The sequence below is a fragment of the Micromys minutus genome (assembly GCF_963924665.1).
Source record: "Micromys minutus genome assembly, chromosome: 6".
Classification (NCBI taxonomy): domain Eukaryota; kingdom Metazoa; phylum Chordata; class Mammalia; order Rodentia; family Muridae; genus Micromys; species Micromys minutus.
In genome coordinates, this window is record NC_137975.1 from 34,618,194 (window position 1) to 34,643,120 (window position 24,927).

At 37.2% G+C, this 24,927-nt stretch overlaps 1 protein-coding gene across 1 annotated transcript; it reads right to left on the reverse strand.

Moving 5' to 3' along the window:
* Nucleotides 1-20,843: 20,843 nt before the first annotated feature.
* RGS1 (regulator of G protein signaling 1) lies at nt 20,844-23,965 on the reverse strand (the record flags this gene model as incomplete). Its single annotated transcript, XM_080918061.1, has 5 exons — nt 20,844-21,126; nt 21,820-21,983; nt 22,839-22,900; nt 23,407-23,487; nt 23,829-23,965. 5 exons carry the CDS (start codon nt 23,963-23,965, stop codon nt 20,941-20,943), a joined length of 630 nt encoding a protein of 209 aa, XP_080774187.1. The 3' UTR covers nt 20,844-20,940.
* Nucleotides 23,966-24,927: the final 962 nt, after the last annotated feature.

Here is a 24,927-nt window from a genome sequence, read left to right on the forward strand (position 1 = left end):
GTCCCTTCAGACACTTCTGTCCCTTGTCCAGGACTCAAGAATACACCGTTAATTCTACAGAAAGGGAGCTGTCTCAGGAGTTTATGCCTTGATTTTGATATTTTTGCCTTTGCCTGTTTGGGCTCTATGCCATGGGCTTCTAGAGTGTTTACATCCTATGTTATCCTGAAGTTTGGTTGATATGACTAAACCTGACATGTTTTCAAAAATTAATAGAGTTTTTCAATACCTTTGTCACTACTCAACTCAGTTCCTAATATTCTAGTTCAAAATTTTTATCCACCCATTGTTTTCCCATCTATCTTTCTTTATAACCATTCTCATACCCCACAGCCCACTCTGATTTTAGGTGCTATTGTGGAAGGCCTTTTTGGTGATTTCCTTATTGCCTTTAAAAACCATATTTTCTATTTTATTAAACCCTTCCTTGTAAAGGCAGTATTACTCAATTGACCACTTTATTGTGTTAATTCTTCATTTCACTTTCTTTCAATATCAAGTTTGGTTTCCTTAACTGGGTATCCCTGGACTTCCAGTGCCTGGGACTTTTCCCACCCAACTCATCACGTCTCCACAATTACTGCAATCAACAGTAATTTCCGTAGTATTAAAACTTTTCTGCCCTGTAATATCTTTATTTATTCTGGGACTAAATCACGGCTGGATTCTAACTGAACTGCTTCCTCTATCCTGTTGCTAAATGTTAGCTACAAATCATCACATGGCTGACATAGTAATTTACTTTTGTGACATATTCCACTCCACTAAAGCACAAGACATATTTACACAGCAACTATATATAAATAGATTCATTTTATGCAAAATTTTTTTTTTGTGTGTGTGTGTAACCTAGGGTATTGTAACCTAGGAAACTCTTTATTTATATCTCCAAAACTCTGCTGCAATTCATAAGTCTGTAGTCTATAGACTTATGGGAATAATTTAGGCATCTAAATACATTTATTGAATGAAGAAAGTATTTTTACTAGTTGTCAATTGGAATTTAGTACTTCAATTAGCTTTGAATGTAAAATCATAGTAGTACTAAAACAGACATTCCTACAAAAATCTAAGCAAAATATTTTGATTTTACCTTTAATTTATGTGGCACTTATAAATTCACACTTCATTTTCATTTTAGTATTTTAAGTCATCAATATTGAGTTTGTTAACATATGCAAATCAAAAGGGCAAGCTAATTCTAATACAAAGAAGCTTTCTAACTTCATTTTTTTTATGTCTCTGGGCATTCACTTAGAGGTGTTTGCTGGGCTTTTTGGTTTTGTGCCATTTTTGGGTCTTTATTTCCCTTTCCTAACTCCCTGATTCAGTTCTGTTATTTTTAAAATTTATTTTTAATTTTATTTACTTTTATTTTGCCATTTATTAGTTCTCTGAACATCTCATCCCATGTATTTTGACCCCATTCATCTTTTCTTCCCAGTCTCTTCCCAGATCCACCACCCTTTAAGACCCCACATGACTTTATGTCCTCTCTCTTTATGCCAGAATCATGCAGCTGAGCATACTTGCAGCTAACCATCAGACTGAGCACCAGGAGCCCAGTGAGGTTGCTAAGCAGGGGATGAAGGAGCTGAAGGGGATTGTGGCCCCATGGGAAGAACAACATTGTCAACCAACCAAATTCTCCACAGCTTCCATAAACTAGAACACCATCCACTGAGTACTCATTGAGAGGCCCATGGCTCCAGTTGTATATACAGCTGAAGATAGCAGTGTCTGGCATCAATGTGAGGAGAGGCCTTTGGTCCAGGGAGGGCACATTTTCCCAATGAAGGGGAATGCCAAGGCAATGGGGTGGAGTGGGTGATTGGGAGCTAGACTCAGTTCATGGCTTTTCTTACTTCTAGCTTAGAATCTAGATGACTCCCTATTAGCTTGGAGGTAGACATTTTATGTGGATGCTCTGCACCTTCTCTCTCAAGTAAATTCCCAGGGGCAGCTTTGCCCTTCCCAGATTCAAGACATTTTCTTTTTGGTGTTTCCATACTAGCCCACTGTTTACTTGACCTTCACACTCATAGTTTGAGCATCCCTTTCCTAGGTTTTGACGTCTTGAAAGTGACTCTCCTAGTGTCAATGTAGCATGCACAGCTCCAACTTCTAACATTTCAAGGTCAAGCAAAGCAAGCAAGTTTGCCCCATGATTGTCATTGTTATTGGGCTCTTTAGTGTGTTGCTGATTTGTTTGTTGAGGCAAAGTTTTGACATGCCAGCATGGGTTTTGAAGCAAGTATCCTCAAGTACTCAAGGAAAGCAGGCCCTATAACATTGTCATCAATGAATACCAAGGCATCTACTAACCTTGTCAATTCTCTCCTTATAGTGGATGTTTGCTAAATTTCTCCTTTGCCAACCTTCAGAATAAAATTCTGCCCCATTTTCTCCATTTCATTTTATTGCTATCTACTTTTACATTTTCTTCAGAAATAATGCAATTTGTTTCCATTTGACACTTCATCTTCCAATGCTGGGTTCTTTTGTCACAGGCTTAGAATCTCATAGTTTGAAAATGGAATTTAATGTTCTTTAATTTTATAGTAATTACTATCAAACACCCATCCTCCAGTGGAGTAGCAAATTCATACTAGTGAATGAGTCAGCAAGTAACTAAGCCATTCTAATACATGAAGCTCAATAGATTTAGCTACCACATGTTAGCCAACAAACCCTGAGGCTATTACACATTTTTTCAAAGAGTTCAAAAGGTAAGTAAGAAGCCTAAGCAAGATGAAACATTTTCAGAGAAGTTAAGAATTATGAAAACAGGCACAACTGAGAGTCATCATTTTAATGATGATTTAGGAGATGTATCCCCTATTTTGATATATCACCTAGACACACAATGTTTATCACAAGGCAGTTGAATAACACTTTCATTTAAAGTGAAACATAATTCTGGAGCCAGGCTTAGTGGTGCATAATTGTAATCCCAGTATACGAGATTACATGAGTTTAAACAGGAGGGTCTTAAGTCTGAGGGTAGCCTGGACCAAATAGTAAGATCCTGTTAAACAAACAAACAAACAAACAAACAAAAATAAAGACACAAAAGAACTCAATAACAAGGACAATCACTGAGTGAATTTGTTTCCTTTTCTCAAACTTGCAATGTTACAAGGTGACTGCAGATCTCATTCCATCGTACTTCTATGTGAAGGTGCATCTTCCAGATATACTAAAATCTCACAATCACATATCACATTGGCGGTTGCTCATGGTGCTTAACTTATTGCCTGTCTGCATAATAGCTTTAATAAATACTTGTTGTAAAAATTAATATATGTTCTTTTTAAAGAGATTTATCTCAGTTGAATTCTATTATATGACATCGTAACCCCTATTACTTAAGAGTCCTTAGATTATGCTATCTGAGGATTTGGAACTGAAATGCTCCTTTACATATATCTCAGTAGAGACAGAGATGGTATTTGCCTGCAGTAACCAGGGAGTGTCTATAATTTGGTACCTCAAAGGGGACACCACAGTTAGAGAGATAGCTTTCTTAGGATATTTTGAGAGGGACACACCTGCTGTCTGTCAGCAGCCAAACTTTTTACTAAGAGGGTGAGCTACTCAGTTCTGAAAGTGTGTTCACAGTGTCTATTGCTACCTCTTCTATAGCCAGATGTAACTTCTTCAGAGTGAGTCCACTTGCATTTGGAAACAGTTATAGTAGAGCACTCAAAGATTCCCTACTTCTGGTGGGTAGAAAAGAGTTTGGTAGAGAAAAATTCTACTAATGTCATAGTGCATTGGCCTTGAGACCTCCACCTGCAAGTATTGTTTTACTCTTCATTCACCTGTTTGAGATTCTGTTCAGGATCAGAGATACCTTTGCCTCCTCACTAGTTGTAGGGAACTTGTCCACAGTCTATAAGCTCAGGTTATTTCTTCCAAACATGAGCAGTATCCAATACTTGGCCAAAGTTCGTGTAACTATATGGCAAGCTGATTCAATTCTGATTAGATTTAGCAAGTTTTTTTTTTTTTTTTGACTTCCATCCCCATGTGCTCCTACCTGGATTGTTACTATTTGGAGCCTCCATCATAATCCTTTAATTTTGTTTCTTAAATGAATAGAATCTACCTGAGAAGGACATTATCCCATAGAAGCAATTGCAATTCTGTAAGCATTTTTCAGCAGTATTGGTGATGTGGATTGAAGCAAAATATGTCTTCAGTTTTTGTTTGGTAGATGTAGAATGGCTTGTTTTTGAGCTCCATGTGCTCTGTCTGCCCAGGTGTAAGTGCTCTCTTCTCCTTCAAACTTTCCCTCAGACTCTGGACCACACCAAGGACCAAATAAGTATCAGGTAGCTGATTTCTTAAAGAGGTTCATATTCTGCTCAGCTCACCTGAGTCTGGGATGCACTTGTACATCACAAGGTATTTTCCCCATAAAACAAATGATTTTATATGTCGTTAATGACCTTTGAGGAAAACTTGCCCTGATGATTTCACAGCCTGAGTTTTCCTTGTGTTCACTGACTTCTCAGGTTAATCATGGTGTACTTTCCAGACATCTATGACACTCACTTGGAATTCTGACTCGGTCTTCATGATTGGCCACTTTTAACCCCAAACTATTTATATCAGTATGGGATGTAGGACGGAATTAAGGGTGTGAGTGGAATATGCATTTTTATGGCTAACTTGTCTTCATAGAGATTTCAAAATCAATTGCACATTTCTTATTGCTCATCTTTTTTCTGCTTTTAGTCCTCACCTCTATTTTTATGTTGTTTTTGGCATTTTATGTCTTAAGTTGGAGCTGAAACAAGCTGTTCAGATGTTGTTCTCATTGATAATTTACATCCTCTTTTCCGGGCAGCTCTATCTCAAAGAACATCACAAGGTTAGAGAGATAACCCCTGCCTAATGTGGGAACAAAACAAGACTATTTCTGATGGAGAAGTTGCTGTGTTTATTTCCACAGTGCCTCTCCACGTCTTAAAAGATAAAATAGGAACAGTTTTTTTTTTTTTTTTAAAGAGAGCTTAATTTTTGTTGCTATCTTTGTATTCATTAGGATGAAATTTCCCAGTTTTCTTAATAATTCCCAGATCTCTGCAGATCTTAGTTCTGCAGTGGTCTCCAAAATGCCAGTGTGATTGCTTGGAGATTCTTCGGACAGCAATTACATCTTGAGACTTTGCATTGGCAGGTATCTCTTGGCAGTTTCTTCTAGAAGATGTCCGGGGGTCTCCACTTTTATGAAAGTGGAATAAGTTCCCATAAGCATAGGGGAGAATGGGTTATTATAAACTGAAATTGGCATTTCTCCATTGTCTCCTCTAAAAGCACCATTTTTCTATACATACATGTTTTTTTCTCTATTTTTATTCCTTGCCATGTTATCATTTAAGAGATGCTCGCCAGATAAAGTAGCCTTTAGTTTCTCTGCCTTTGGGTCATAAATTAGACCAAGCTTTTTTTTTTTTTTTTCTTTATAAATTGCCCAGTCTCAAGCAATAGAAGTAATAACAGTGGGAGGCAAGGGTGAGTTAGTAGAAAGCAGCACTTTGTAGTTCTAGGTGGTTTGGAACCACACAAAATTAGAGAAAAATCACTGAATTCAGTGGGGGAGCATCCGCTGCAGTTCAGTAGAAAAGAGGCAATGTCAATGCAAAGGCACACCTCAAAGAGAATGAGCAAATAGTTTAGTTTTCAGGCATTATTAGTGATCATGGTTTGCAGATATGGACTCAGGTTACCCTGGATACATCTACCATCAAAGACGATAGATATGTATGTGTATATGTATACATACAGATACATGCACACATTCACACACACACATATATACATTATACATATCTATTGTATAAGTTAATAGATAGAAAACAAAGGAAGTCATAAATAAAGTCATTTTTTCAAATACAATGGTAAAGACCAAAAATTGACAGATTAGAGCAAAGCAGGGGGTCTCCATTAGAGGTTTCAGGTACCATCTATGAGAACCTTAGTTGAGCACTGGTATAAGCTTATAGTCTACTAAAATCCATTTCAAAGGTTTTAACTGGTAGCCAAAGAATATTAGGTCAGAAAGAAGGGTGGGAAATGGAGGCCATAAAAGGAAACAAAAGTAGACCAATTTTGCCATACAGTCTGCAATTTTTCTAAATCTCCACAATCCTGAAATTCAGTTGAGGGGAATCTTTAGCAGAGATATGATATGTTTCTGGTCCTGGAACTCAGACAGGGGTTTGTCATTTGCTTCTTTCCTGTAGCTCATAGGAAGGATTACCACATAGTCACAGACAATGGGTTTCTATTGACCCAAGACCACTGAGACATGTATGCAGTGGGATATGTGTCAGAGTATACTTTTTCTTTAAGACTTTTATTTCCAGTAATCAGCTAGTGGTTGGGACACTGAGTTGTTTCTAGGGACTGGATGTAGGGGCCTGATATCTGGCCTTCCAAAACCATAGTGATGGGCTGTGGAATTCAAGAGCTGTTGTGGCTAATCTAACCTACAAACTTGTTTCCCTCCACCCTGTGTTGACATCAGAAAAGCACCTGGCCCAACAGGTAGCTAAGCTCAGCATCAGCCAGCCCCTGAAGAGTACCTAAGCTAAGCTGACAGCAAATTTCAGCCAAGAAAACTTTGTTTCTATGTTACCTGTGATTTAGTTACTCTTCCTTGCTAACTTGCTTGGATTTGGAAGCACACTGAAGACATATCACAGACTGTGTCTGTGGTGGAGTTTTAGCTATGACAGTTTAATGAGAAGAAAACCCACCCTTGGTGTGGGCAGCAATACTTCAAGTGCCCAGGACTGCATAAAAGAGTGCCTTTTGACCTTCCTAATGCTGTAAACTGTTAATACAGATCCTCATGGTATGGTGACCCCATACCAGACAAATAATCTTGGTAATTCATAAATATACCTTTGATAATGTTTTGAATTGTAATGTAAATTTCTGCATTTTTCTCATGGTCTTAGGTGACCCCATGAGAGAATTATTTGACCTCCAAAGGGGTTGTAATCCAAACATTTGAGAACTGCTGGTATAAAAGGATAGATGGAATCCCAGCATCCACTGATGAGGCCTACATCCTCATCTGCCAAGATCTGAAGTGTCCCTACAGCACAGAATTCCTGGCATGCCTTTACTCAATGTCTGATGAGGCACTTTAAATCTCAGATGCAAAATAACCCGGCCTTCCTTAAGTCACCTCCATGGCAATGAAAAAAGTTAAGTAGCATAGTGCCCTGCACTAACCAGATCTAGAGCCTTTCAGTCTGCTGAGGTCTGAACCACTCACATGGACCCAGAGAAAGGTACAAAATGGGTTAATCTCTCGGGCTGTGCTTTTCTTGGGGGGGGTCCATAACCTAGAAAGACACAGGAAGAAGTTCATAGTGACAGTCAGTAAACATCTACTCTTGTTGGCAAGACCTCTCTAGAGAAGACAATTCTTTATAAATAAATAAATAAATAAATAAATAAATGAATGAATGAATGAATGAATGAATGAATAAATAAATAAATAAATATTTGGTTTATTTAAAAAATTTCCTGTTTTGAGCAAACATGCATGTATGTAGATAGATGTATATCTTCATTTCCTTATTATGTTAATACAGTTTGTTATTTTTTTAACCCTGTTCTTTTTGCAGTTGTGAAAGTGCATGTACATGTTTGTATATCTTTCTGAGTGTGTGTCTGTATGTGTCTCTGTGTGTATTTATGTCTGTGTGTGCCACAAAGCTCATGTGTGAAAATCAGAGGACAACTTTGTGGAATTAGTTTTCTCCCTGCACGATTATGTGGGTTCTGAGATTAAACCCAGATTTTTAGGAAAATTTGTCAACCTGCTGAACCAGCATGTCCACCACAGATTCTTTCTCCCTCTCTCTCTCTCAAAATGTAACTTTCAGTGTTTACTGTCTTTCTGCTTTCCCTTTTTAACTCTTAACTATTGTCAGTTATTTATGTGGCCCATTTTTCTATTTTTTTCTTATATTTTTTTTCAAAAGCATAAAAATATGTCGTTGTGGTTTATGTTATTTCTGTCTGTCTCATATATATTGCCATTGTTAGATTGGTGGATTTTGTAATTAGTACTTGTCTTTAGTTTATTTATGTATCTAGTTCATTGCTATTTCTTGCCATTTCTGTTGTCTTTTCCTTTCTACAGAATGCTGAGAGTAATCTGAGACTTTGAGCATTCTGTGCAGATGTTCTGCAGCTGAGCTATAACTCAGTCAAGCTAAAGTTAGTCTATCTTTGCAAACACATTATTCTTCCTGCATGTGAAATACAAAAACTACTTTATAGATTAAAAATTTACAGTGGCCCAAATTCAAAATGTAGGCATGTCCAGGAAAGCCTAAAGACATATTCTGTACATTCTATCTACACCAACAACAGAGCCTATGTTACAGACTCCTATGAGAGGCTGCAGTACAGATCACATTAAATCTTTTGGATCACACATCATTAATAGGACTAGAAGAGAAATCCTCAAGGAATTACCCTTATATTTTGATATATATATCAGCAAAATATTGGCTAGCAGTTCTCTCCTTTTGTGACAATGAAGAGGAAACAGAACCTCATGCCATAATACAGTATGTGTTTTGTCATAATATTCTAGTAACCATCAAAAGAGGTAACAGGACAACTGTTCTTGAATTCTAATGGAAATTCATTCAGCACTTCTGAACAGTTCAGTACCCCAGAAGCACCATTAGGAGAAGGCTGTTTCCTAGGAAGGCTGTCATGAGGAACTGGCAGTGATACCCTTCTCCACATATGTACCGATCCCATGTAGACATACACCAGACATGAAAAGTAAGGCAACAAAACTCTAAAAGATATCAGCTCTTCAGCAGCTCGCTTTCAAATGTTGAGTTGGATAATATTTTGAATAAGTAATCTAGAAAATGGCTTAAAATATCAATGAATTCTCCCAATACCAAAAATAGAAAATCCAATGTGTAAGGCAAAGAAGAAAACAAAGGGCATAGATAAGTTCAACAGAGTCGGTTTATGAGTTTTTCCACTGGAGAAGACAAACAAACAAACAACAAGCCAAATGAACCTTGCAAAAAAAAAAAAAACTTAAGGAGAGATGAGGTATTTTTATTACTCATTTATTTATTTGTTTACTTTGTACATTGTTTCAAGAGATACAGTCTGCCATGGCCAGACAGTCCTGCTGGCAGAAACCGGAGGGAGCTCTTCAAACTTCCACCCGAGTTAGTAAGCAGAGACTGATGAATGCTGATGCTCAGATTTCTTTCTTCTTTTTAATCATTTCAGGACCCCAGCCAATATTTTACATTGGGCCTTTTCAACTTAACTAACTTAAGTCAAACAATCTCTTAGAGACATGCCCAGAGAATTGTATAGGAACAGAACATGCAAGGCCTACGGAATGCATAAGATCAAACATGAATTTTTGGCATAGAAGAAAGTTATATGACAGACTAAAAGCATAGAAAACCAATTAGCAACATAGTAGAAAATTGCTCAAACTTGGTAAGATATTGGCAATTATTGACTCTATTTAGGAACCTAAACACAAAAGGTCAGAAGAAAACCTTTGCTCTCGATTTTGTGCTTCAGATATAAAGAATATAGATTGAAGAATGAATGTTGAAGCAGTGAGTGAGAAGGGCCAGCAAAGCCAGCAGGGTAAAAGCAGTTCCCAGCAGAAACCCTAAAGTCCAGGGAACACTCAACGATGTATTTCAAGCCCTGGGAAAGAATGACATTACTATATCCAGAACATTTATATTAAAAAAATAAACTAAGAAGAGGTAACATTAATTCAGGGAAATCACATATCAAAGGAGCTAATAAGCATTCAGAAGATATGCAAAGGAATTCTCCATACAGAAAAGGAAGATAAGCATGCCATGCAAGCAAAAGAAGGAATAAAACCACTGCAAGGAAGATGGCCAACTGATAATTTAGAAACAGCAAAATGTAGGAAAAACAACAAAATGTCAGAAAAAAATCATACTTGTCAATCATAACACTGCACATGAAATATTAAGGGAAAGCTACTGTCTGGTGGAAAACAAACAAAAAAGAAGATCTTGTTTGTTGCTTGCAAGAAATGCAAATCCGCAGAGCCTGGGAAGATAGCTCAATTGGCAAGAACATGTGCTTTGCATTCTGAGAACACATGTTCAGTTCCCCAGCATCCATGTAAAAGTCTGAGTATGTCTTTGTGTGCCTTTAGCCTAGTGTTCTGGGCTGAAGACAGGTAGATCCCGAAAACTTACTGTCCATGATGATAAATGCTTTGGTTCCTCAGCTTCACATCTTCACACTCAAATTGGGTGTCAGCATGGTCATATTTTCAAGATGGGAGTCTGGAGAAGAACATTCAGCACCCAGCTAAATCTGTGAAAAGAGGGGATAAGAGAAAATGCAAAAGAAACAAACTTGAAAATATTGGATGCCCAAAGCATTGAATATGGTGCTGACATGAAGGCCGGTTTCAGTTTCTTGTGTTAGAGGAAGAGAGAGTTGTCAGTTCCATGTAGCTTCTTCTTCCTCTTCTTCTTTTTCTTCTTCTTCCTGCTCCTTTTTTGTTGTTCTTCTTCTCCGCCTCCTCCTCCTCCTTCTCTTCCTCCTCTTCCTCCTTCATTTTAGGTACCTGAAGAGATAACTTGGAAGATCATCTGTCACAAGATGCTATTTGTTCTCTTAAAATTTCTATGGTACTTAGTTTATTTTAATAGAACTTATTTTTTCCTTCTGTTCTCAGAACACAGCAAAGCATTAAAAATGTGGGATGTACTTTATTTATCTCAGTGTTTCTGTCTGAGAACATGTAATATGACACACATAAGGAATAACTATTGACAGATGTATTAATTCATCATTTAATGATGAAATTTGCTAGACTCTATGCTAAATATGATCTGGGCTCTTCTTTAGGAGTATCTAATAAAAATAATTTTCTTGAACAGAATTAACAAGTCTTCAAGCAAGGAATTACTGTCTGTGGTACTTCACTGTACCTTGGTGTTTCTTGCTAAATCCATAAACACTTTAATTATACCAATAATTCTGCTAAAATACATCATACACAATACCTTTTTCAATTCTTAATGAGGAAACATGTCTTACCTATTAGATATTTACAGTGAGTAACTTGTAATCCTTAAGTGAATGTCTGGATTTAAGCAAAATATGGGCCTAGGAATGTAATCATTTCATGGTCAACTGAAGCAGAGTGCTTCAGAACTGGAGTGGTACAGAATGTGATGATCCCATATTGTTGTAAACTTAGATCACAGATTTTTTTTTCTTTTTGACTTTTACCAGAATTGAAGAAAGGAAATATGCAAATCTTAAGAATTTATTATTATTATTATTATTATTATTATTATTGTTGTTGTTGTTGTTGTTGTTGTTATCATTTTCTTGTTTTACCCATAAGTAAAGAATAAATTAAGGAGTTAAAAATGATTGGATTAAATGATGTGATAATAAAGAAAAATGACTATAAATTTCTTCATTTTAAGATATCATTAATTGTCAGTATTAGAATATTGTAATATCTACTGAGGTATAGCAGAGGTCCACTGTCAGGCTGGAGGCTGAGCCTACTGTAGAACTAATATGTGCTACACTATTGCATTCACCAGACTGTCCCTCCTTCTCAGTGTTGATGCCATTGTGAGTTGTCTTTGGTTGCTGTGTTGCGTGTCTCTGGTATGCACCCTAGATTTAGTCTTATTTCTTATCTTTGGTTGGTGCTTTTAAACTTAGCACCATCACCTAGTACAAATTATTTTAGTCTCTTGATCTTTTTATATTTGTTTTGAGCCTAGATAATGGCTTACAAGCCTTTGTTCTTTCCAAGATAAAAGCGAACTTTGAAAGAAAACATGCAAAAGAGTGCTCGGGAAAGCTTAATGGGAAAAGACTGTCATCTGCTGAAAAATGAATTTATTTTACATTTATTTTATTTTCTTCAAAGAGAAATATCAGGATCAGCCAACTAATAGCATCTAATGTATCAACTAAACAAAGATATAGAAATCCATTTTCAATTGTTTGTTATTTGAATATTTAATATTAGAGATAAGTATTTAAGACATTCAAGAAGTATAGAAATTGTCCAGTCCTCCCAGGGTTCCATAAGAAAGTGTCTATTTGTTAAAGACCCTAACATACATATTCATATTAGTCCATATGACACTGTCATATTCATTCATATAATTGTGTGGTTCAGGGTGGAGTCTAGACACCTGTCTTTTCTACATTAAGAAAGTAACAGGTAACAGAACAAACAAAAATAGAATGGAGCTTAGCATGCTTACTTAAATGAGTCAAGCCTCCACTCTTTCAAGCCTAGTTCCTTTCTTAACCATCTGGATTGCAAAATATGTCTTCCCTAAGTAGTAAGAATCTAAATTAACGCATGGTGTCTTTAAGTGCCTTTGTGAACTTAGATTCAAATTCCTAGCTAAATCTACCTCCAGTGATGGGGATTTGAAATTAAATATGTGTAATCAACTGTAAAGTATAGTAAAATCTTTTTTAGTTTAATAGTTCAACTTGAAAAGTTGAAATATATTCAAGCTATTATAGGAGATTTACAGTAATACAAATACAAGATGCTTAGTAAATTCTTTTTTGTGTTATGATTCCCTCCTTCAAAATATTTTTAAAAATTTCAGACAATTTTTATTATATCCAGAAATCTCAAACTTCTACTAGACCCACTTCTTTCCTCTTCTCCATCCATCTGAATTTGTGTCTTTTTAACACAAACATCAAAGCAAACCAAACCAAGCCAAGCCAAGCCAAGCCAAGCCAAGCCAAGCCAAGCCAAGCCAAGCCAAGCCAAGCCAAACCAAACCAAACCAAACCAAACCAAACCAAACCAAACCTAACCTAACCTAACCTAACCTAACCTAACCTAACCAAACCAATTGACCTGGCATTTCCAAATTGTGCTGTAAATATACTCTTGGGTGTATGATAGCCTGTTTTTGGTTGATCTGGTCCACTGGCATGATTGTCTTTAGGAGAACACACCCTTAAAGAAAACTTATTCTCCATCTCCCAGCAATTACCATTTGTCAATAGTGCCTCACGCAGAAGTAGGACTTCCATTCTACCTCCTGTTTCCATTCTGGGATTTTTGTCTAACTTGAGATTGCTCAGGTCTTGTGTGTGTGTGTGTGTGTGTGTGTGTGTGTGTGTGTGTTTTAATTAGATATTCTCTGCATTTACATTTTAGATGTTATCCCCTTACCCTGATCCCATTCCTGCATCCCCTCCCATTGCCTCCATGAAGGTGCTTCCTCTCCCAACCCCCCTCTCCCACCTCAGCACCTTGGCATTCCCCTACACTGGGAAAAGGAGCCTTCGATGACCAAAGGCCTCTCCTCCCATTGATGCTAGACAATGCTATCATCTGCTGCATATGTACCCGGGTCCATGGGTCTTTCCATGCAAACTCACTGGTTGGTGTTTTAGTCCCTGGGAGCTGTGGTGGGTTTGGTTCATTGATAATTTTGTTTATTCCATGGGGTTTCACACCCTTTCAGCTTCTTCAGTCCTTTCTTTAGCTTCTTCATTGGGGTTCCCATGTTCAGTCTGATAGTTAGCTACAAGCATCCTCCTCTGTATCAATATGGTTCTGACAAAGCCTCTGAGGAGGCATCCATATCATTTTTCTGCCAGTAAGCACTACTTAGCATAAGCAACAGTGCTTGGGTTTAGTGGCTGCATATGGGATGGATCCCCTTGTGAGGAAGTCTCTGGATGATCTTTTCTTCAATCCCTGCTTCTCTATTTGTCCCTTTATTTCCTCCCTTGAGCGTTTTGTTCTCTTTTCCAAGAAGCAATGGTGTCTACATTCTGGTATACTTCTCTTTGAGCTTCATAATTTGTGTGAATTGTTTCTTAGGTATTCAAACTTTTGGGACAGTATCCAAGTGAGGACATACTATGAGTGTTATTTTGTGATTGGGTTAACTTACTCGGGATAATAGTTTCAAGTTCCATCCATTTGCCTAGAAATTTTATAAAGTCATTATTTTTAATAGCTAAGTAGTACTCCATTGTGTATATGTACCACAATTTCTGTATCCATTCCTCTGTTGAAGGACATTGGGTTCTTTCCAGCTTTTGGCTATTATAATTAAGGCTGCTATGAACATTGTTGAGCATGTGTATTTGTTAGATATTGGAGTTTCTTTTGAGTATATGCCCAAGGATGGTGTAGCTGGGCCCTCACATAGTACTACGTCCAATTTTCTGAGGAACTGCCAGACTGATTTCTAGAGTGGTTGTATCAGTTTACAACCCCACCAACAATGGAGAATTGTTCCTCTTTCTCCACATCCTTGCCGGTGTCTGCTGTTACCTGAGTTTTTGATCTTAGCCATTCTTACTGATATGAGGTAGAATCTTAGGGTGGTTTTGAATTGCATTTCCCTGATGACAAAGGATATTGAACATTTCTTTAGGTGCTTCTCAGCCATCAGTATTTCCCAGTTGAGAATTCTTTGTTTAGATCTACTGCTATATCTGGAAAACACTATTTTCTTAAAGTCAACCACCACCTTTGACTCACATGTTCTCTTTGCCCCATTTTCTACCATGATCCTTGATCCTTTGGATGAGAGTGTATGATACAGATGTCTCATTTAGGTCCGACCATTCTAGCTGCTTATTCTCTGGACCATGACCACTTGTGAAATATCTGTGCTATCATCATTTACTGAATAAGGAAGCTTCTCTGATGAGAGTTGAGTCATTAGGAGTTTGTGTAATATTGTTGGCATTTTACAGGAAAATGATACTAGATTCTTCCCCAGAGCCCATGACCTATCTAGCCATAGTTTTTTGATTCAAATCAATGTGCCCTGTGTAGAGTGGGCCTTACCATTGAGCAGAAATTGGTTGTTACACCTATAACATTTGTAGTCCTATAATACCAGTGGGCAAATCTTGCCAAGCTGATTGTCAAGCTGGCCAGGTTAACAGTTTAGTAATATTTATGACTACTTTTCTCTTCTGATAGCATAGACATCTACTAACACTATAAAAACTACCCAGTAGGGATGAAATTTAAGTCCGTAGCATTTGATTTATCCATGTTCTATGACTCCGGTATATGGTATCTTAGAAATAGGGTTTTACTTCCAAATAGGAGGATAAATGATAAGACATGCCTATAATATTTGGAGTTTGTGGGACCATACTGGATAAAGCTCCAAAAGTGGTAACCTATTCCTGGCACTGATCTTAAAGAATGTGTACGTATTTAGATGATTTTTCTTCATATGTACCAAATGCATGTGCGGTGTCTGAAAAGGCCAGTAGAGGGCATGGAATCCCTAGCTTTGAACTTAGGGATGCCTGTGGGCTACCATGTAGGTGCTGAAAATTGATTTCAGGTTCTCTGGTAAGAGCAGCCAGTGCTCTTAAATGCTGAAGTTTTTCTCTAGCTCCAACACTGGGCTTATTGCTAGGGTGTGGTGACTAGTAGGGGCATGATGAGATAACTTCACTTAAATGCATTATTTATGTAGCTTTTACAGTGTAGTGGTAGGTTTTCATGTGACACTTCTGAAAGGTCTTTACTGTTATTTATCACTGCCTATACATAGTTCCTGGTCTACCATGCCCTCCCATACCTACCCCCACTTACTTTCATAGTGCACCATCTTCTCTTTCCTCTGTATACCATTGTATTTTATATCCATTTCTTTGAAACTATCCCCCTTCGTGCCCCTTGTTAGTTTCCAGATGTCTATTGATATTCCAAAGAGACATCATATCTCAAGATTCAAGTCTAGTATTCTAAAATGAGGGGGGTGGAAAGGGTGACACTTTTCTTTTTGTATCTCGATTACCTTACTGCAAATAATTGTTTTTAACTCCACCCATTTACCTATGAATTAATACTTTACTTTTCCTTAACAGCTGAATAATAATATTGTTTTAGTATATAAAGTCTTGTGTTGGGGTCCTTTATCTAGGAGTAGAGTTTTGTGCAGGGTAAGAGTTAAGAAATTAGTTCCGTTCTTTTACACATAGCCAACCAGTTTGACCAGAACTATTTGTCAAAGAGGCTCTTTCGTTTTCTACAATGCTTATTGTTAGCCTCTTTGGAAAAAAGTCAGTCATTAGTTGTAGTATGGATTTATGCATTGGTGCTCAGCTGACCCCACTGATTAATGTGTCTGATTTGATGCCAGTAGCAGTTGCTTTTACTACTCTTGCTCTGTCGTGTGAGATGGTAGTAGCTACAAAAGGTTTTTCATCCGCGTTTCGTTTTCTTGTGTATTTTGTGTTGCCATACTGTATTATTTTTCAATTTCTGGGAAGAATTGTGTTGGGATTTTGATGGAGATTGTGTTGAATTTATAGATTGTTTTGGTAGAAAGGCCATTTTCACAATATTACTCCTTGCAGTTTGTGACCCTTTCTGGTATTTTCAGTATCTCCCACACTCGGTATCTCAGTGTCCCCTGCACAATATTTCCATTCTTTATTTATCCCATTCCCTTATTCTAGACTACTATTGTGATTGTTTTCTTATTTCCCCCTTTTTTGGTTCTATTCATACTTTTAAGTTAAGGGGCTACTGTGAAATATCTAGTCTCATAGTAAGTATACACAAACATTCTACATAGAAAATTCTGTATTTGTCACTGTCTTAATTTGTAAAACACTTCCATTAATGTCATGTATGGGAAATGGTACATTTTTCTATTTGTATCATACATGTTCAGACTTAAAGATATTTAACTATTTCTGTCTTTGATTGATAATTCTTATTTCATGGATACAGTTTAATCTAATTTGAAGAAATATTACAATTTAGTGTAGTAATTTATACTTAAATTTAAGCACTTAAAATGTTCAACTCTGTTTTATAATTATGTTCAAGAACATATTATTAAATATTTCTCTTTGACTAATATGACCCACCTTTGCCTACAGAAACAAAGAAAATTTGAGCAGTATTTTATCCCATGTGAACCTAATGACTAAGTTAAGCACTCTTGTTTAGAATGCTGTCTACATATTTTTCTTCATAAATTTCTAGCTTTGGAGCAGATGCATATAGGAAGCAAAATAAACAAATCTGAAAAGAATAAATTTTACCTGTACAGCACAGCCATAAGGTGGGTACCTCCAAGACTGAGCAGTTAAAATGACAGTCACATCATAATAAAAATGTCAATGCAAAACAGAAATAATGGTAAGAAACAATGTGTACATTAATCAGGTTTTAAACACCATTTTCTGAGTTTATTCTGGAATTAATGCAAATTGGCTCCATCTCACATGTTACTGCATGCTTTAGTAGACCATATCTTGCATTTCATATTACCTGGAATCCATGCATCTAGGATAATGTTTTCCTTTATAATGAATATGTGTACTTGATATTTGTTTTAAAATATTTCCAAATTTGGGTAGTTTTTAACTTTACAGCCTATTTAGACAAATACCAGCAGTGTTCATGTTATGACATGTGTGTTGGTTGGATTGCTGTACTGTTTACTCGTAAGGATCTGGATTTTTTTAACATGACAGTAGCACTTAAAATAGGAGTAGAGTACCCTGTGTTTATATGGCCTGTAGTTCATCTTCATCAGACTTGAAGATGGCTGCCTTGTAGTGCATTATAGAAAGGCTTTGTGGGACAGTTACTCAATCTGGACCAGAAAGAGCTGATATGTGCAGAAAGCAGAGAAAGTTATATTAGATATAAGAAGAGTTAACAAGGACTTAGAGATAGCAAAGTAAATTTTTAGTTGTGTACATTTCAAGACGTGTGTAAAATTAGGTGGATGATCTAGTGTGATTTTAAGCTAGGAAGGATACATAGGGGGATAATGTTCAGTGATGGTCACAATGGGAGGGATTTTAATTATTGGGTTTCATCTGATGTCATAGCAAATGAAATTTGCATGTTTATTCTTTGAAAAGGGATGTATGTGTCTGTTTAGAAGATAAAAGATAAAAGACTAAATAGTAAGAATTATGTGAACTGGGAAGCAATGATAGACTGTAACAAGAATACATAAAATGTCATGAATTTGGGAAAGTGCATACAGAAGAAATTTGAGGGAGAAATCTAGAAATAATGGAGAGTGCTCATGTGAAATTTTCAAAAAATATACACGCAAAATTAAAAAATAATTAAAACTAGATTTTCTATGTCAGCCACAGAAATTAGAAGGAAGACGAATAGAATTTGCTGTTGGTATGACTAGAGATAATGAATAACATGGTTTTTTTCAAGTTTTCTTATGCCGTGGCCAGCAACAGAATGGAACATAGCCACATGAAGAAGAACTAATTTGGGTTCAGTCTAACAGAAACTTAAAGTATTTTCAAGCCTGCTATACATGTTATTCTTACCATTGCTGTTGCCTAGTGCCTGAGAGCTTCAAAAGGAAATATAGGGACAAAGAGTGGAGCAGAAACTGAAGGAAAGGCCATCCCAAGACTACCTCACCTAGGGATCCATCCCATCCTCTGACACCAAACCCAGACGCTATTTCTGATGCCAAGAAGTACTTGCTGACAGGCACCTGGTATAGCTGTTCTCTGGGAGGCTCTGCCAGAGCTGGACCAACACAGAAGCAGAAGTACACATTAGACTGAGTGCAGAGACCCCAGCGCGGAAGTTAGGGCAAGGACTGTAGGAGCTGAAGGGGGTTGCAAGCTCATAGAAAGAACAACGATATCAACCAACCAGACACCCCAACACTCCCAGGGACTAAACCATCAACCAAAGAGTACACATGGAAGGCCCCACAGCTCCAGCTGTATATGTAGCAGAGAATCGCCTTATCCAGCATCACTGGGAGGGGAGCTCCTTAGTTAGTCCTGTGAGGCTTGATGACCCAGGATAGGGGAATGCTAGGTCACTGAAGCAGGAGTGGGTGGGCAGGTGGAGGAGTACCCTCATCTCTAGAGGCACAGGGGCAGGAGGAGGGAAGGGATAGAAAACTTGTGGGATGGAAACTGGGAAGGGGGATTAATATTTAAAATGTAATATAAATAAATAAAATAACCAATAAAATAAAATACATTAAAAAAAGAAAAAGAAAAAAATGCACCTAGCAATTTCTTCTGGTCTGTGAATGGTTAACTGTTGAAAATTTTATATATATATATATATATTATATATATAATATATATATAATATATATGTGTGTGTGTGTGTGTGTGTGTGTGTGTGTGTGTGCCAGGTATATGAGGATATAGAACTGTACAGGTTCCAGGAATAGCTGACCTATTCCTCCCTGCCCCCATGGGAGGCTCTGTAAGCATCTTCCTTTCAGAAGGGTCTGAATTTCTTACTTAGAGGACATTTGGACCATTGCAGGACTTCAGTGGCTTAGGGAACACTCTGATCAGTGGATGGCACTGTTGCACAGTAGAAGGTGCATACACCATTTGGGCCGAATCATGATCAATGCTTAGCACTGTGACTGCTCATTAATCCCCAGGTTCCGAGCCTGGTGGAATCAAATCATCTTCAGAAGTACTTGATGTTTCCTTTGAAATACAGATTCCCATACTATCATAGTTGCAGATTCTCCTGTGATCAGGCTGGAATGGGGCCAGACATAAGGTTGCATTTTAGCACCTATGGTAATTTTGAGAGAATGTAATCTTCCTAGGTTTTAGTTTTCATAGCATTGCTGTGACTATTACATGAGAAAATAAATCTGAATCTAAAATAACTTTTCCCTCCCCTTTCAAAGATGACAGCATTTCTCATTAATCTGAAACTTAAATAAGAGCTCGTGTAGCAGAAAGAAAACTGGTGAGCTTTGTCCAATATAATAGAGAAAATAAAGTATCAATTTGATAATAGTGTTATATACTGAATAGATATAGAAAGTACAAGTCTCTCGACTCAATTTTTAATTTTTCAATTTTTTGAGATTATATTAGAAATAAAAATGTCTACTTTTCCTCCCTCAAAACTCTAATGTAGATAGCTCCCTTGCTCTAACTCAAACTAATGGCATTGTTGTTACACACTTAATGTATATGTGTATACATTCCTTAACTTATATCAATACAGCATGTTCAGTCTGTAAATGCTACTTGTATGTATGTTTTCAGGGCTGATCATTTGGTACCAGATAATCAATGGTGTGCCCTTCTGTGGATAAAAGTATTTCTTTCACTTTTAGCTTTTCTTAGGTAGTTCTTTGTGTTGGATTGAGACATCATGGGCTTTCTCATCTACTTTACATGTTTAGTAACCACATTCAATTTTTTAAATCAGAGCAAAAACATGCCACAATCAAAATAGCAATAAAGTTGAAGACATTTCTTTCTATATTTTAATATAATGTCCATATTTATTAATTTATAAATGAGTTATAACTTCTTAGATTAAAAAATACGTTAAATATATAATTGTTTTCCTCAACTCCAAGCCAAATACAATTAAACAAACTAAAAATTCTTCAGGTCAATAACAGCAACTGTTATTTGCAATATAAAATTTTGGACTTGTTATCTATAGGAGGGAGATGGCAAGAGTTCATCACATCCTACACAACATTGTGCAGCATACATGTCTGCTGTCCCTGAGGCTTGTAGTACATAGTAATCTGTCTCACACACATTATCCAGCTTCCGTGTTGCCAGAGTCAGCTGACCACCTTTGGAAGGTTGTTCTAATAGAACCCTACTGCATTTCATGGCAGTCCAATAGCACCTCCTTCCATTTGCCTCCCTGTCTTCTTGCTGATGTTTCCTCAAGTCTCCACCCGGATGCCTTCTGTGTTAATCCATTCTGAGCCATCTGTACTTTGTCGGGCCCACCAAGTGACTGTCACCCAAGCAGGCCTGATTGACCCCACAGACAGTCTCATCAGCATGGCTCCTTCCATTCATGATACTATCTTTTAATTCCTGTCAGCCAGGAATCACTCACTTTAAGGTATTTGCCTGAAGGTCATTTAGAAGATTTAAGTAAATATTTGATTTCAGAAACCTGGGATAAGAATCCTTTTCCATAAGTGTGTATATGACTTTTTGGGCCTCATCAAAACAAGTGGGAGTTGGTGTTTTGATCTTCTTGGCTGTTGATTCTCGAGTATGAAAGTCAATATTGATCTGAAAAGAATAATATGTTACTTAGTGTGCACTTGCTGTTAACGGTAAATTTTACTATACTATCAGTGTTTTAGAATCAGCTTAAAATGGTTTACACTCTTACTTAAATCGGCTCAATTGAACCTAGTCTAAGCCAGCCCTATACTAGGTGCACAGGCTACAGGGAAATGCAATAAAAAGATATTTAGCTTTCAGCATCTGTTTATGGTGTAATTGGAAGAAAGAAAACTATATGAATATGAAAAAATAAATATTCCCAGAATGTAGTCCATATATCACAAAAGAATGTCACAGGCATTTCAAGTTTACTGATTGGAAATATTTTCTTGGAAGACCAGCATTTCTAAGTAGCAGCCCACATTTTTGCTGCTTTGATTGAGTGTGTTATAGCGGTCTGCATTTTATCTTATCTGAGTTACAATAGCTCACCATGGATCTTTAACATGCAAATCTGTCCTGCAATACTGCATTCCATTCTCCACGAGACCAGGTTGGACAGTTTTGCAAAATGTTTTTAGTCTCTCTATTGATATCTTCACACACAAAAGGAATGGTTTCACTGTATTGAATGTACAAATGCATATATCTATACATATGCAAAACTATGATATCATGGATTTCATCCTAACCTATTTCTACATGTAGGTAAAATTCCCACACACTGATGCTAGTGATAATGACTTTAATACTCACTTGTTTCACAGCATCCGAATGCACAAATGCTTTGTATATGTTCTCTGCTTTGTTATGCAAAAGTTCAATCTCTGTTTTCTTATAGTCTTCACAAGCCAACCAGAATTCAATATTCTCTTCACTGAATTCAGACTTCAGAAATTTTCCAAAGACATTTTGGCCCGCTGAAAGAGAGGGATTGTGAAAATTAATTCAGTAAAGGAATATGCTGTGGAGGAGATTGATAAGCAAAGGTATAGAATTATTATATACACAAAGGTAAAAGACAGCCCCTGCTAAAACAGCCACGCCCTAATTTGCAGAGGGACTCTTATGTGTGGAATCTGGCACCAAACAAACTTATTCATAGTCACACAGTGCTTTGCGTGTTCACATAAGTGTGCTTTGCTTCTTCCTGTACTTAAAGGGACACTGAGCTCTTTTGATTACAGAACAATGACATTACTTATAGGCACCAACATGTGAGCAAGAATGTAGAGTCCTTTTTGCAAGGAAATGTTAACGATTAGGGTGTTAACACCATTTGATAATTAAAAATAAAATTCTCTCCTCTGAACCATGCTAGTTTATGTATGTATGTATTTCTTCCTCTCCTTTCACCTCTCCATGGAGAAACACTTGTGGACATGTGCCCACAGAGGCCAGAAGAGGGCACTGGAGTTGCAGGTGGATGGCGATGAGACCAGTCCCCTTGAGTGCAGGGGATCAGTCATCCTTAAGAGCTGTAAGCACTCTCAGCCAATCAGCCATTTCCCCAGCAACTCAGCATAATTTCAGTTCTGTTCTTGAATCTAAGAAAATATGAAGCTTTTTGGCAGATTTGTCTAAAGAACAGTGATTAAAATCTAGTCCTATATTACTGGGTCATATTGTGACGAAATTATCAGTGACTCAAGAATTAAAATGCTTCAGTTTTGCATACATTTCTTTTCTTCCTTTGATAATATACATTAATCATCCATCCAATATATTAAATTACAAGGGTGATCCCCAAACAATAAATAATTAGGAATACTCACTCTGGTTGGCAAGGAGTTTTTCTAGAGAATGAGACCACTGCATTACTTCTTCGGCAGAAAGTCTACAGTTAACAAAAATAACCTAAATTAATAAACTAGCTTATGAAATCCCAATTGATATTATAATGGCTGCTCCATATTGATAACAAAGATTCTTTCTTATGACTTCTATCATCAATTTTATATATAAAGTTTTTTAATTGTCATAATTATGAAAAAATCTGTCAAGACAGTTAAAATCTAAGTAGATTAGAGGGAATAACACAGAAAATGGATGTGGAGAAATCATAATTAATGTTCATTGGCTTTAATGTAGTCTAATCTTGTTTGTCTTGTTACCTAAAAGAAATGAAGTCCACTACATGCAGCATTTTTATATGCCTTTTTAAATAATAAGGCTTCATGCAAGCCCCCCACCAATCCCCAGTCTCAGCCTCTCAGCTTCTGGAATTACATGAGTAGGCTGTTGTGTCCAAAAGCATTGAGTCTTATTATCTTACAAAGACAACAGCTAACTTCTAGTCTGCTTATATACTTATAATTATATTTCAATGTATTCAGTACATACATGTCTTTGGACTTGGACGATTTCATCCCAGATTCCAGATGTGGGATCAGCGACCTCAGGTATGCTTTCATGTCCATTCCACTACAAAAGACAGCAAAAATTCATAATTCTCTAGAAGAGCTTCCCTTGTCTATGAAAAGAACATGAAACAAAGGTATCTGAGGTAGAAGGTAACATAAGAATAGTTGATACAATATCCTGTTATGTTAAAATAGAGCTCCTTTTATGAGTAAGAGTCCAGAAAGACTCCCCGCACAGATTTCTACAACATGATTTATTTTTCAATAACACCGAATCTTACTTATAAGTCACAGAAGATAATTGCTCTGTTCTACATAAACCAAATGCCAGTATTCGTGCCTATTTACTCCTACCCCCTTGGCCATAAAAGATAATCTAAGAGAGACACTAAAGGAACTTACAAGGTTTTTGGCCTCTTTTTTTGCCTGTTGTCATCGAGTGGAGAATGGCTAGGTTCTTTTGACTCCCTTGGGCTAGCAGAGAAGAACACTCCTGGCATTTTGTCCAACGTTGGCATGGGGATGGTTGCAGCTCTCATGGTCTTCTCGAAAAGAGTGTCTGGTAGCCCGAGACTGCTGCTTTATATAGCTTCGGCAGACAGGCACTTGCTGTTCAGGGAGTCTGTTTATCAAGTGATGTTACCACAGGCACGGAAGTTCCTCCTTTCTTGCTGTGTTGTGACGTGTATCTTGAAGAAGAAAAAAAATGTACAGTGATGTCTTGTGGTTGAAACCAACCGAACGAGAGCAGGGAACAGGTCATTTGATTAGGAAGGCAGAAACAAAAAGTACAAACACACACACACACACACACACACACATATTCACAGAGACAGAAAGAGAGCAAGAGAGAGAGTATGACAGACAGAGAGACAGACAGAGGCAGAGATAGAGAGTCAGACAGACAAAGAAAGAGCGACAGAGAGAAAAGGAGGGAGGGAGGAAGAGATGGAAGAAGGGAGAGAGATAGAGATAGATAGATAGATAGATAGATAGATAGATAGATAGATAGATAGGTAGGTAGAGAGAAAGAGAGAGAGAGAGAGGGAGGGAGGGGGAGGGAGGGAGGGAGGGAGGGAGAGAGAGAGAGAGAGAGAGAGAGAGAGAGAGAGAGAGAGAAGAGAGATTGGGGCATATACCCCATCTCTGGAGCAGTTGCAATGTCAGCTTTAATTTGAGTTAATGCCTGTTTTGTTTTTTCCTGAAAACTGATCTGATCAATGTTACATATGCTATATTTTCTGTATCATGCAGAAATTCAACAGTAGAGTCATATCCTCCCTGCCTCCCCATATTAATGCTTTGGGTAGTTCTTGACTATAAAATCATCCAATCACAGTTTTCTCCTCTCCTTTCCTAAAAATTTAAAAATAGATTTTTTCATATAATATATTCTGATTATAGTTTCTCTCTCCTAGTTCCTTCTAGTATTCTTCATAATATATTAAGAGTTGTTGACTAATGCCACACATAGGAAGCAGTATAAGGCTAACACTTTTTG